General features: G+C 41.0%; 1 protein-coding gene across 1 annotated transcript in view; it reads right to left on the minus strand.

Moving 5' to 3' along the window:
- Positions 1–13,225, minus strand: part of pdzd8 (PDZ domain containing 8) — a gene marked incomplete at its 5' end in the record, with an annotated part of 56,719 nt that extends 43,494 nt beyond the window's left edge. Inside the window, one exon of the mRNA XM_083897217.1 lies at positions 12,321–13,225. Within this exon, the coding sequence (XP_083753343.1) occupies positions 12,321–13,225 (905 nt within the window). The remainder of the gene's footprint in view (positions 1–12,320) is intronic.
- Between the last annotated feature and the right edge of the window lie 488 nt (positions 13,226–13,713).

A 13,713-nucleotide genomic window follows, 5' to 3' on the forward strand; every position in this document is an offset into this window, starting at 1 on the left:
CATAAAGACCATTATGTATGTGTCATATATGGATGTGTATACAACTGCGCATAGAGAAATGATCCATTCTGCGTTGGATAAGAAGGGTCCGCTTACAGCGGCGCACAATGCAGGAGAGAGAAGAGCAGAGTCAGCAGGGGCGGTGCGCAGAAAAAAAAGGCCCGCACCAGATGAGAGGCGCCCTCTATAATTGCAATGCCTTGACTTTAGTGATGTATATGTACTATGTATATAGTCAGTACACACAGTCCCAGCCATAACAACAAAATTAGATTTAAAAAAAACAAACAAAACTAAATAAATGGTACAAAGTTGGCACAATAATTAATTTCGTTAAGTTACTTGCCCTTACTTCATGAGTCACCATAATGTTCCTTCAAAAAGCCTCAGAATGCCCCAATTTTTCCCTAAAAAAATCCTATCTAAAAGCCTGATGGGCACGATGCACATTGCGTATACGAGGGCCTTAATGCTTCTGCTAAAGCAACATCAGGATGTACAAAAAATTAAAACAGGAAGCTGGAATGATGAAGTAAAGATGCTCAAATGCATCTGGGATTATCTCCAGTGTGCTAAGGTTCCAGTCCTCCCATCCCCTCCCCTCCCCTCTACAGAACTACCATCTGTGTCATTCAGCAAATCCCACAGTTCAGCTTTCATCCTCTCAGGCTCCTTGTCATTACATCATCTCATCACACATAGCTCTGCATGATCATGACTGATACACATTCACATACATGGTCAGAATTGGTGTTAGCTGCAGTTAGGGCTGCACGATATTGGAAAAAAGCAGAGGAGTGGAAGTATGTTCTATTCTTGGCTGTACAGTGCAGCACAGAGTTCTAAACAAACTTCCAGCCTCAGAGGATTTACGTGTCCAGTGGATACATTTTGTATATGACGGCAATGTGCTGGCTAGGGTCTGCAAATGATCGCTTTTCCAAATGCTAACTGCTGTTAGCTACCAGAGCCTCAGTGATGCCGACGCAATTGCCTGTGTTTCATTTGAATTTAAAGAGACAGGCACTCAAAACTGACCGTTCTGACCAGGGTGTTTGAACTGCTATGGTGTTTCATCTCCTAGGGTCGCCACCTTGCTGTGGTGGTGAGCCTTTGCGTTTACCTATGAACCTAAGAGCAATGCCGTCTGGAGCTTAGGGTCCTGTTAAGGTTGAAGGGGAGGTTCCAGACAAAGAGCAACCCAATGAAGTCCCTCAGCGGTGGAGTGGGCGGAGGATGGCAGCAGAGGTGCTCCACAACGGCCACAAAGGCAGAAGAAGGCTGCACCAATTGTCTTTATCCTCATGCCATTGGTCACTGGCTTTCTCTCTGCTAAGGATAGTGTGGTGGCTGCCTGTGCACCAGTCTCCCCACTTTAATCGACTCCAAACACAGGCGTTCTCCTGATAGAACCCCTCCCCCCATACCCTTCAACCACCCCAAGGCCCTCTGGAAATGGTAACAGGAGCAGGACAGTGAAGTCTGGGAGCTCCTAGCCATGCACTGGCACATAGGCGGTGGGCGTCTGATACAGTCGCTTTGCTCTCGGACCAAGGCAGAGACGGCATCTTGGCAGCAGCACTCACGGTCTGAGCAGCCCTATTAAGGACCCGCTCTGCTCACCTCACAATGAGGAAGGGTGCCCTAAAAATAGCCTGCCTCTCAAAACGTGACTGGAATACCGCACCCAGTGGATTCACCTCATAGCGGTCGAAAACGATAAATATTGGAGCCTGGAATGTGAGGACTCTTATGGACAGTGCCTCCAGCGATCACCCCGCAAGAAGATGTTGGATGAAGAAAGATGGATATACCTTCTTCTGGAAGGGAAAAGCAGCTGATGAAGCCAGAATCCATGGAGTGGGATTGAGCAACAACAAAGCCTCTGGACCAGATGGGATTCCAGCAGAAACAAGGTGGGCAAAAGCTCTTTTGTCACATCCACATCCTCCTTGGCAAGCTCTGGGAAAAGGAGAAAATACCTGCTGAACTCAAGGGATGCCCTGATTATCACCATATTCAAGAAGGGAGATAAGGCGGACTGTGGCAATTACAGAGGTTGAAATCCTGAAATCTTGTAAGATCCTTAGGACCAGCTGAGAAGATAGACGGACCAACATCAGTGTCATAAAAGAAGCCAACATCGCCAGCATCACTACCACAAGGCACCAGCTACGATGGACAGGCCATGTCATACGCATGCCCAACAATCACCTTCCCAAACAGATTCTGTACGGCCAAATTAAGGAAGGAAAGCGCAGAATGACAACAGCATTCTCATTCTCAAAAGTCCATTCTCAAAATGTCCACCTACACCTGAAGGACAAGGGACACTCAGCCACCTACAAACAAATATTTCTACTCTGATAATGACTTAATTTGTGGTGCATCTACCATAACAAGGTGGCAGTAGCAGCAAGAAGCATTTAGTTAGTGGACTTCATGCATTTTTGCAGAAGTGATGGAATTTACAGGATTACTTGAAAGCATCTTGAGGCTGCTCCTCTTAGCAGATTCTGCAGAAGGGAAAAAAAATGGACCAGGGTCTTTGAATGCATCTTGTGAAGCGCTGCTGTCAGCGCAACACACAGTGAACCCTGGATTACTTTGACAAGCTCTTATGCACTGGAGTTTAGAATATTTAATATGGTTATATGCTAGAAATGCCCATTCCCTACTATTTAGATGCTGTTGGTTTTTTTTAAACTCTGACAGAAAAAATCTAAAATACACGTCTGTAAATGTAGCTATATGAAGTACTCATGTAGAAATACCAAATCATATATAATTTTGACTATATTCAGTTTTTTTAATGACTCTGTCTGTATACAGATGCTACAATATGTAATAATGTTATAAGAACATTTGAAAATGAAAATAACTTTGCAAACAGTATAGTTTGATCAATCTGTTTTTTTTGTTCAAGATAGTGTTTGGCAGAAGTTGACCAGCAGACAATAATAAAGCTGAAACAACACATTTACCACAAAAAGGGGAAAATAAAAGTTTTAGAAATGCAACAAAAAGTACATGTGGAGAGTAGTTGCTTGTTGCTTTCTTAAGCTGCATTTAGTTTTAAAGAATTATGAAGCATGAAATAAGGATAGACATTTCTAGCAAAAAATGCAATTACAATGGTGCTCCATCCATCCATCCATTTTCTACCACTCTATCCCTATTTGTCAACTATTCTTAACTCCAGCAGCATCAGAGTAAGTAATGCAGGGTTCAAAGACCCTGGTAAATGTCATCAATTCAGCAGGATCTATGGCGTGTCAAGATTAGATCAGCAGCTACAAGATACAGTCAAGAAAATTGTATTATTATTTATTATATGGAAAAGAAAAAGAAGAAGTACAGTTTTTCTATTTAATGATTGATCAAACATGCACTGAGTAAAAATCACTGCATAGTTATTTCATTTTAGAATGTCCTATAACATTGACACACATGTAGCACCTGTCTACTGGCAGAGTTAACCCATGGCCATTTAAAGAACAACATGACTCATGTCTGTCTGTCTAATAGGTGTATAAGTGATAATCAAAATGCAATATTATTTGGTGTTTTACGTATATACTTCATACATCTACAATTGTAGGTATCTGTGTGTTTTGGGATTTTATTTGCCCCTTATTTACACTGCCCCTCCTCCCCCATTATTATGATCATCAATAAATTAATTATCGATTTGTATAGTGCTTCAAAAGCCCTTTTAACTGTTCTCACAGTCTTTAAGAGTTTGCTTAGTTGTCATGACAATAAAGCCAAAAAAGGACTATTTCCATGGCAACCGAGTCTGTGGGATGTAGATACATACTCAGAGATAAAAAGAGATTCAATAAGTCAATCTGCAAACAGACAAGATGTTCAAATGTCAACAGAGTGAATGTCCAGTCCTGGACAAGATGTCCTCAGATGCTCCAGGGTTAAACAAACAAAAAGAAAGAAACTGAACATATTTAATTGCCATGACAAAGCAAACTCACATGCTGAGGAAAAGTGGGGGTTTTCAGACACCTTGTGTTAGCTGCTAATAATTCATCACCCTGGTCATTATCCTCGCACAACAGTTGCAATTATAAACAAACCAACACAATTCAAAGACCTTTATGTGATCCATTATATGTGCATGCTGTACTCATTCTAAATAAGCTATGTTTTAAGCATGTGGTGTTTACAAAGAAAACAATTGAAGTTAAAAACTAATTTAAAATTTGCTGCATGTATTTTAGCATAAAGCATCATTTTCACAGCTTAAATTCCATATCTGTGTTTACTGTTGAATTATTTATTATTATTTGTCAAATGTCTTTAGTCTTCCTGCAAAACATTTTAACCTGTTTGACATCTACTCAGTTTGCGTCCAATTTTAAAGCCATTAAAAAAAAAAAGAAATCATCTCTGAACCTAAAACTTCTGTCTGATATCAACTGATGGAAAGTCAATTAATAGGTGTAAACAAAGATAGCCGCAAAGACAGTCAACATCTGCTTTGACTCAGGCTACACCCATACTACACAATATCAGTATTGGCAGATATTGGATTAAAAATGTATTATTGGATATCAGCAAACACGCCAAGATGCAGTGATACAACTAATGACCAATACAGTAGACTGAAGAGGCTGCAACCTCCTTGACTTCTATCTGTGCACCCTCAGAATAGTGTTACATACAGTACAATACATCGAACCCTACATTAAAATATATTTCAGTTAAGTTACTTAAAGGTGAAGTAAGTAGTTTATAGTGCCATCTAGAGGAGAGGCTGAAATTTACAACAAAGAACTGCTCCTGTGCTCACCCCCTCCCTTCCCTGAGCGCTACGGTATCTGCAGCCGGTCAAATGTCGTCTTCGTTGTCTTTCTCCGTGTCAGCAGATGAGGTTCGTGAGGCGAGGGAGAGGGCGAGCTACCGCGGCCTTAGCAGACGAAGTGGAGAGAGTGGAGGCGGGACTTCTGCTACAAGTAAAGCGACGCTTGATTTGTTCTCTCGCGTTTGTCCTTACAGGCTCCGGTAGAAACATGGCATCTCGTTGCTAACAGTGGCAATGCAACCACGGCCCGCGACCATTTTATTTTACATGACTTTTTGAAACACTACGAAAATGAAACAAAAACTATTATACAGCAACTAGACGATGCAGGAGCACATCATATGTATAAAAAAGTGGATTTTGGGTTATATAAACCCATAAATACTACAGTGTCCCTTTAATAGCCATCTTAAATGTTAAGTCTAATTATGCGTTATAGCAGAATTTGACCATATTTATAGTAAATGTCATTGGTTCTTACACATGTAAAAAATATTTCATTAAATATTTAAAAACACTGAAGAAATAATATTATCTGAATGAAAGGTAATAAGTGTATTTTAAAAATCACATGAATCAGATTATAAACAGTAGATTACATTTCATATTTGAGTGTATTTACAGTGCATTGTCACACTCTTTTGAGAAGCAAAGACTTTTGATGAGTCCAGAAAAACAACCTGTGAGCAGCTTTATATCCACATATATAGTGGTATGCAAAAGTTTGGGCAGCCCTGTACATTTTTATGATTTTCCTTTATAAATCATTGGTTGTTTGGATAAGAAATGTCAGTTAAATATATCATATAGGAGACAAACACAGTGATATTTGAGAAGTGAAATAAAGTTTATACGGTTTACAGAAAGTGTGCAAGAATTATTTAAACAAAATTACACATTTGCAAAATTTAGGAACCCTTGTCATTTTATTGATTTCACTGAGTAGAAGCTGTCCATTGTGCATGGCACTGTGCAGGGGCAGATGGTTTTTCAATTGGCTGGTTGGTTGGATGTTTGGGATTCTCGATTATTCTCATTTAGGCACCCTTGTCATTTTATTGATTTCAATACCTTTAGCTCAAAATTGACTTGGTAACCTCAGTGGGTTAGGGTTATTTGGTGGCCCGAAATACAGCAGTTAACTGTGGAACAGCACCTATTAAATGCTGGAAAGACTCTTGGCGCAAAAGCGAAACTGGGCTGTGTACAGCGTATCAACTCCCTGCGACATTCCCTTCACACCAGAGAACATTCTCTCCCTTTGAGCAGTTAACTTAAGAGATCAGCTCATCTGATGCATCTGTTATTCCCTTAATTACAGCGTTAAAGTGTCTTCTATACACAGATTGAGACCACGGAGTAAAAACAATGAAAAGTGCGCTCTGCTCTTCACAGTCCGTCACAATGTTTTACTCAGATCTACTCGGATCACCTGCACTTCATCACGACTGTACTCCATCCTCGTCATAAAGATAATTTTTTATGTGGTGATGAAACACGCAGAGAAATGATCCAATGATCTTTGGATACGAAGAGACCGCTTGGATACGCAGCAGCACAGAGCGCAGGAGCGACGAACGGCGCGACGAACGGCGCAGGAGAGGGAGAAGAGAACAGCACAGGGGCGGTGCGCAGAAATAAAAGAGCCGTCTGTCTGCACCAGATGAGGCAGATGAGGGGGCACTACCACATTTTAATTTGTGTTGATTTTTTTACTTTTAAATGTGACCATCGCATGGCTTGTTTTAAGATTCACTGGCCGATTACTTAATTAGTATTTAACTTAAGTGAAAAAAGAAGAAGATATAATTTATTTAATTTCAAGAGTGTGTCTTTTTGTGAGACTCTATAGGTGGTGTATTGTTAATAAATGTCTTACATTAACACATAATAGTCATAATTTAAATTTGTGAACTTTAAATGATTCTTTTTTTTTACAAAAACGCCGTGGGCCGCCGCTGCGCTGCCCGAGAAATCCTACCACCGGGCTTAGCAGCTTTTCTGGGGGAAACCCTGTATGTGATATATTTAACTGAAATTTCTTATTCAAACAACCAATCATTTATAAATCAATCAATCAATCAATCTTTATTTATATAGCCCACAGTTTACAAAACATAATCTGTCTCACGGGACATCACAGGGTTGGTAACATCCTCTGTCCTTAGACCTTCGACCAGGGTAAGGAAAAACTACCAGGGAAAAAACCCTTGTAAAAGGGAAAAAGGGTAGAAACCTTAGGGAGAGCCACAGGTGAGGGATCCACTCCCTGGACATAAAGGAAAATCATGAAAATTTACAGGTGTGCCCAAAATTTTGCATACCACTGTATATACTATATGGGGATAGCCTAAAATAAGAGATAACCAGCTTTACCTTTAAGCTTGACAGAAATAATTATTTGATTTGCATCGTGATATCAAATGATATTGCTTTATTTATCTGTATTTACAAATACAAATGTATCAGGAAAAATACGAGAAAACATAAGGGATGCAACGGTACAGTTTTCCCACGGTTCGGTATGCATCACGGTTTTTGGGCCACGGTATCGGTACAGTTTCAATATCTTAATATAAAACTACTCAGACGGGCAAAGGCAATATTGCATTGTAAATAATTAAAAGCACAGATATAATCAAACCACAAACTTTATTTTAACAATAGTGCACTCAGATCAGATCAAATGAAAATAAATAATATTTAGTGCTATCCAATAAAAATAAACAACATTTTAACCGACTCACAGAAATTACAAATACAAATACACCATGCTGCTCCAAGTGAAAGAGACGGGTGATGATGGTTGCTCTGGGTGGCGCTGTAGAGCGAGTGTCTGTCCAATATCCCACTTCAAACCAACTTCACTGCGCTGCATAACAGATGCTTGCAAACCGTGGTTTGTTTGTTGATATTCATTTCCTCATTCTCATTGTGGTCTACGCTGAATCCTAAATGATCTCACACAGCGGACTTATACGAAGACGGTGCAGCTTCACACTTCCTTTTTTCAGAGTCTCGTTCACTTGCGCGGATTGACAATGAAGGCAACATTAGGAAAGCAGCGCTGGGTGCGCAGCTGCAAGTCTCAAATGAATCAAGCAAGTAAATAACTATAATTAATTATATACATCTTAATCAAGAAATAATGTGCTTCACTATTTTTTCTGTAAAACAGTACATTCTAAGATGAATGGATATCAATAATAATCAAAAAACATTTTAGCATTAACAATATCATTTTGGTTAAAGAGCTTCTACGTACCGGTGTATTAACCCCTACAGAAACATCAGTAGGGCTGTAAAGTCAAAGTCGACTGGTCGACTAATTGGTCGACACGCTCTGGCTCGACCAAAATTGTGATTGGTCAACTAATTTTTTATTTTTTTATTTTTTTTAAGGTGAATTTCATGAGGAGGAAAGTACCAGGTCTAAAAGGGGTGTTTTAGAGCACCCATACTTCACAGGTAACAGCCTGTCTTCAGAGAACACCCCCCTTGTTTTCCACTATTTTGGTTTAGTCCAGCCCAGTGGGTTGTTGTCGCTCCTGGCTCATGAGCGACAGACAGATTAGCGTTGCCATTAATTAGACGTGAATTTTTAGCTTTTCATGTTGGGCTACAGTCAGTCCTCCTGTCGCATCCATGCCAAAGACAGTGTGGCAGCATTTTTCAAAAGTAGATGACAGTAAAAAAGTGGAACGCAAACTTTGCAAGTAACAGTTTGCTTTTCACAACTCTATACAAACATGGCATACCATTTTAAAACGGTAAGCTAAGGTTGCTCCGTCCGTTTTGAGTATGAGCATATCAGAATTATTAGCATATTTCAATGTTTTAGTCGTTGATTGGTTTTATAAGTGCAGACGCACCTGCCCGTGAGTCTCAGCCACGAAGCTGCGCTCCTATGTTCAATCTCGCTCTGTATTCCTCAACAGTTATTGTGCTGATTTTACTAGTTGACATAGTTCATTAGTTTCAGATATCACAGGCTATGGTATTGCGCAGACGAACGTAATGCAAAACGCTGTCAGAGCCATCAGACTCTGTTGAACTCCAGCCGCAGCTGCGGGTCTTTTCAAATTAAGAGCCGCAGCTGCACAGGTGCTTTGCGGGTGCGGCTCTTTTCAGATTAAAATAGCCGCGCTCGCAAATCACCCACCCGCCCTCCCGATTAGTCGATATTTTGTCGAAATTTCAGGGCTTTAGTCGACCAAGAGTTTCTTAGCTTGATTACAGCCCTAAACATCACAAATGATTTTGATAATTGGCAATGCTGTTAATTTTAGTTAATGTTAACTGGCAGCTGTGGCTTCAACCTCACATCGGCTGGTGCTCCAATGCATTAGGTCAGCACTGTATATCATGTGTGTTGATGTAAGAAGAAAATTCTCTCCTCGTCGACATTTGCTTATTTTCAAAAAGTGAAACTGAGGGGAAGTGTTAACAGCGGTGAACGCTAAGAACTGAGTCATTGTTTCCAAGCCAGCAGCTTGTTCAAACTTCTCTATTTTTGAGGGGCTGTGAAATGAAAATGCCGCAGCAAGTGTGTCCTGAGCAGAGCGCATGTGCTTGAAAAAAAAAAAGTACATATTCAACACTAATAAAAAACACCAATCAATACCAGTGACAGTTCCCTCTCTCTTTTACACAGAAAGCTGGAAATATATAGAATCAAGTGGCTCTGATTCACATTTGATTCAAATGCTTCTTTTTAACTGCTGGAGGGAATGGGACAATTATTAAGGAGGAAGAGTAGACTCTTTCACAGAAGCATTTTTCTCATGCTCACAGAGGTTCTTGAGGCTAGCATTGGTCTTGTGATTAAAGTGAAACATGGAGAAAAGGGCTGAAACGAAGATACATTGATCCATTATTAAAGGTCACATAGAGTGGTCCTGTTGCACATATATGTGAGTTATGGAGGTCTACTTACATATATTAAGTTGTTTTTATGGTCAAAATCCTCCTAGTTGATGTAAACGAGCCGATTGAAATCTGTCCTTTTCGAAGCGCTTGTCAGTCGCACTATTTCAGCCATAAATCTCGCCCGAGAAGACAGAGTGTGTTGTGATTGGCCAGCCAGCGTAGAGCCTTCCCACCTGTGTTGTGATTGGCCAGGTATCTGGAAGTGACGTAATCTATCACGTCAGCTCTCAGAAGCGCAGCTCCCTCTCTGGAGCGGTGGATGCATTGCTACTCATTATCAAAACATTGTTTTAACAGTGTTTAAAAATAGCTTCGTCACGACTCCCCGCCGCAGTCCCTTTATGACTTTAAACCGGAGTCAGACCCAGAGTCAGAAGACACTGTTGCTCGTGAAACACCTCCACAACGGACGTTATTCTTCTTCTGCGGTTCAATGTACGCAACCAGATGTGCCCGGACTACCACCCGGAGCAGGACGATCGGTTGTTCAGGAGAACCGCTGCTTACGTAACTATAACAGGATTTTCAGTGATCTCGTTGAGCCCAGAGATTACAATAAAACACAACGTTCTCAGCAGTGGCTGAACTGTTTGTTTCGAACCGTCAGGCTTCATAAACAAGGTAATGACGCAGATACACACCAAAAAAAACAGCGATAATAGGAACTTCCGGTCTAGTTCCGCTTTAAATGAATTATGAACTATTTTGACAATAGACTAATCAGTTTGAGTGTTTTCTCAATAATTAAATGTGATTGTGATCATTAAAACAGAATCATTTTGGTTTGTGTGGACAAAACAAGACATTTGAGAACATCATCATTTCCAGGTTTGACCAACATTTTTTTATATTTTCTGACCAAAATATTACTTGATTAACCTCTTCTTCCCTGATGCCGAAACAAGTCTGTTTTAGACAAATAGTGACATAAATAAATAAATAAAATTAAATGGGTTTTAATAATTTGGTACCTAAGAAATCTCAAAAGGGACAGATGGTGCCAAACTGTTCCAAACAAGAGAACGCCTTGACACCTCTTTACTAAAACCTCTGTCATTTTACTCTTTTGCTTCACTTCAGCAGCATCAGACTTTGCACAGTTCATGTCCACGTTATGTGACCTCCATGCGTTTTTAAGCTCCTACTGCATATTTTAAAGGTGATATTTGCTTTATATGCAATATTTTTTAGGTGAGGGAAAAAAATATTTAATTTATGCTGTGTTCCATGTGCATTTACTCTGACACACTGGCATCTACAGTGAAACTTACACCTCTGGTGGATTACATAAGTGTTATCTTCATTTTGATACTAAGATGATCCACATAGAGCTTGTAGCTGTTGAGATTTACTCTATTTGGTTTGGGCATGTCATTTTCAAGCAGGGACTCCAAAAAGAGGGTCAGGGAAGAAGAAGTTAATCAAGAAAATAATCGTCAGATTAAGCAATAATGAAAATAACCATTAGTTGGCGTATAACATATGCTGCTGTACACTGAACACAGAGGACAGAACTTCTGTCAGTTGAAACAGGGTAAGTAAAGTATTCAATGGCCTTGGGCCCCAAGCTGAGAAGGGAGCCCCTCCAAGAACAACCGATTACATTAGCCCACACAAACACCGTTTCTGGAAGAACCTGGTTAAATGTAATTATTGGCCATGTACAAGAGACTGCAGTGAAACCATGTTTGGACAGTAGGTAACTAGACTCAGGTCTTTCTGTACAGAAACCTGTTGTATGGCGAGTGGGAACACAAAATGTGAAAATACCTTTATAACTATAACGCCTGCAAAACTGATCAAATTTCCCTAAAATGATCAGTCAGTTACCAGCCAGTGCCTTACTAATTACTGATTGCACGATATTACTTTTTTGAGTCTGATACTGATATCAGTCTGGTGCAGTTATTTTAGAGACAATTTTAGAGACAAGACAATTCTCCAACTGTGTAACATGTTCTGCTATTTCCGTTATTAGTATAATAATAAAACTAAAGAAACCAGAATTCTGGATTAAAAAGCTGAAAATTAAAAGGTGATGAGGATAAAACTACCATTTGTTAAACAGCTTTGGTATAGAATGAAGACCTGATTTTTCATTTTGATCTGATCCAGTGCACCACTTAAGGCAATATCAGTGTCCAATACTTGCTTTTAACGGCCTATAAAAATAATTTTGAACAGCCAATCAGACCAATAGTGATACAAAGTATGGTAAATGGTCTGTATTCATAAAATAGCTTTTCCTGTCCTGATGACCACTCAAAGCTGCTTCACATTTTATCATTCAGCCATTTTTCATACGGTGAAATATTCTATCACACAACTCATTTATATACTTCAGGGCTCATTCACTCTTGCCCAAGGACATAGACAAGCATATAGACTAGAACCCACAACCTTCCAGTTGAATGACGACTGTCTGGATCAATCAACCATCCATTAGAATCAAATACTGAACCCATGAGTTTGACCAGTACCAGACCAATACTAAGTGTATTTAGAACGCACTTTTCTTGGCATCAGTCAGGTCATGACTATTAGTATTCTGTTGTTGTTGTTGTTTGCTCACCTGATTTTATAGTTGGGTAAGGTGTGTTTCTTCTTGATGACCCGCTTCAGCTGGTTGACTATGATGGAGGTGAGCTGTGGCAGCGGTCTGCCTTCAAACTGAGACTTCACCTCAAAGTCCACCAGTGGGTCCTCCAGAAAGGAAAAGGACCAGTGGGAGAAGGGCATGCGCGTGAACTGTAGCCTCAGCCTGCCGACCACGCGCCGCATCTTCACGAACAGGTAGGCGGACTTGCCGAACACCAGCTCCACGTCGATAGCGAGGTGGAAGCCGCCATTGTACTCGATGTCCACCTCGAAGTTGAGCTCCTCAGGCATGCCGTCCTCGTTCACGTGTACCGGCTTCATGAGCGTGGCGCTTTTGAAAACGGGCAGAGAGTTTCCCAGGGAGATGTCCCTGAGGCTGAGTCCCTCTAGGAGGCGACCTGCTGTCTTGGTCTGCAGCAGCTCCTCAAACTCCACCTTTATCTTTTTGGTGAGCCAGTGTCTGACCACAGGAGTGTCCCGCAGCTCTCTGAACAGGAAGAGAAATATCGCGTTGAGGAAATTGCACGTTTCGGGTTTGGTCGCATCACTGGAGTCGCTGTAAGTAGGAGGAGGAGGCGGCGGCGGCGCTTGTTTGGGGCTGCAGCCGCTGACAGCCGCCGCCTCCTGCTGATGTTGCTGCCGCGCTGAGGCCGCCTCGTGCGGCTTCGCTGCTGCGCTCTCCTGCTGCTGCTGCTGCTGCTGTCCAGCATCCACATGCTGACTGTTAAAGTAATCCTTCAGCGTGTTTTCAGGTTCTACTTTGACGTACTGCACCGTCCTGCCGACAGGCTCCGGGCTCCTCCGGTAAATGAGCAGGAACTGTAATAACAACGTCACGGCTGCTCCGGAGAACACGGAAACGAGAATGAGGTAAATCATTTCGAGCAGGAACAGCAGCAGCAGCGCCGACACCGTAACCGAGTCACAGTGTTTTCATGTCCACAGCGGCTTCGGGTTTTGGTCGCATGTACAAAGCAAGTTCCACCTGGTCACTCTCAAAGCTGCCATATCATCTGCTTCTTTCCTGAGCCCCACACTCTTCACCCGATTGGACCAGCAAACTGCGTCTGTGTGCGTGTGTGTGCGTGATTACGCGTGATTACGTAGCCGGAACACGTTCCTAATGATGTGTTCATGAGTGTCGGAGGAAAATAAAGTGTATCGTATGGTTTGAGGACGTACTGTCCAATTGTCTCTCCTTTTAACAGTATTTTAGATGATGGCCATTTGTATTTAATGTAATATTTTCTTTCTTTCCAACTTTATATCATCTATTTATAATTAATTAAGAAACAAAATTACCCCCTCTTCTATTTAATATTTATTTACTAGCCTTGGAGAAAAGAGAGAACATAGTGTTGTCGTTT

The sequence above is a fragment of the Microchirus variegatus genome (genome assembly GCF_963457635.1).
Source record: "Microchirus variegatus genome assembly, chromosome: 11".
Taxonomy (NCBI): Eukaryota; Metazoa; Chordata; class Actinopteri; order Pleuronectiformes; family Soleidae; genus Microchirus; species Microchirus variegatus.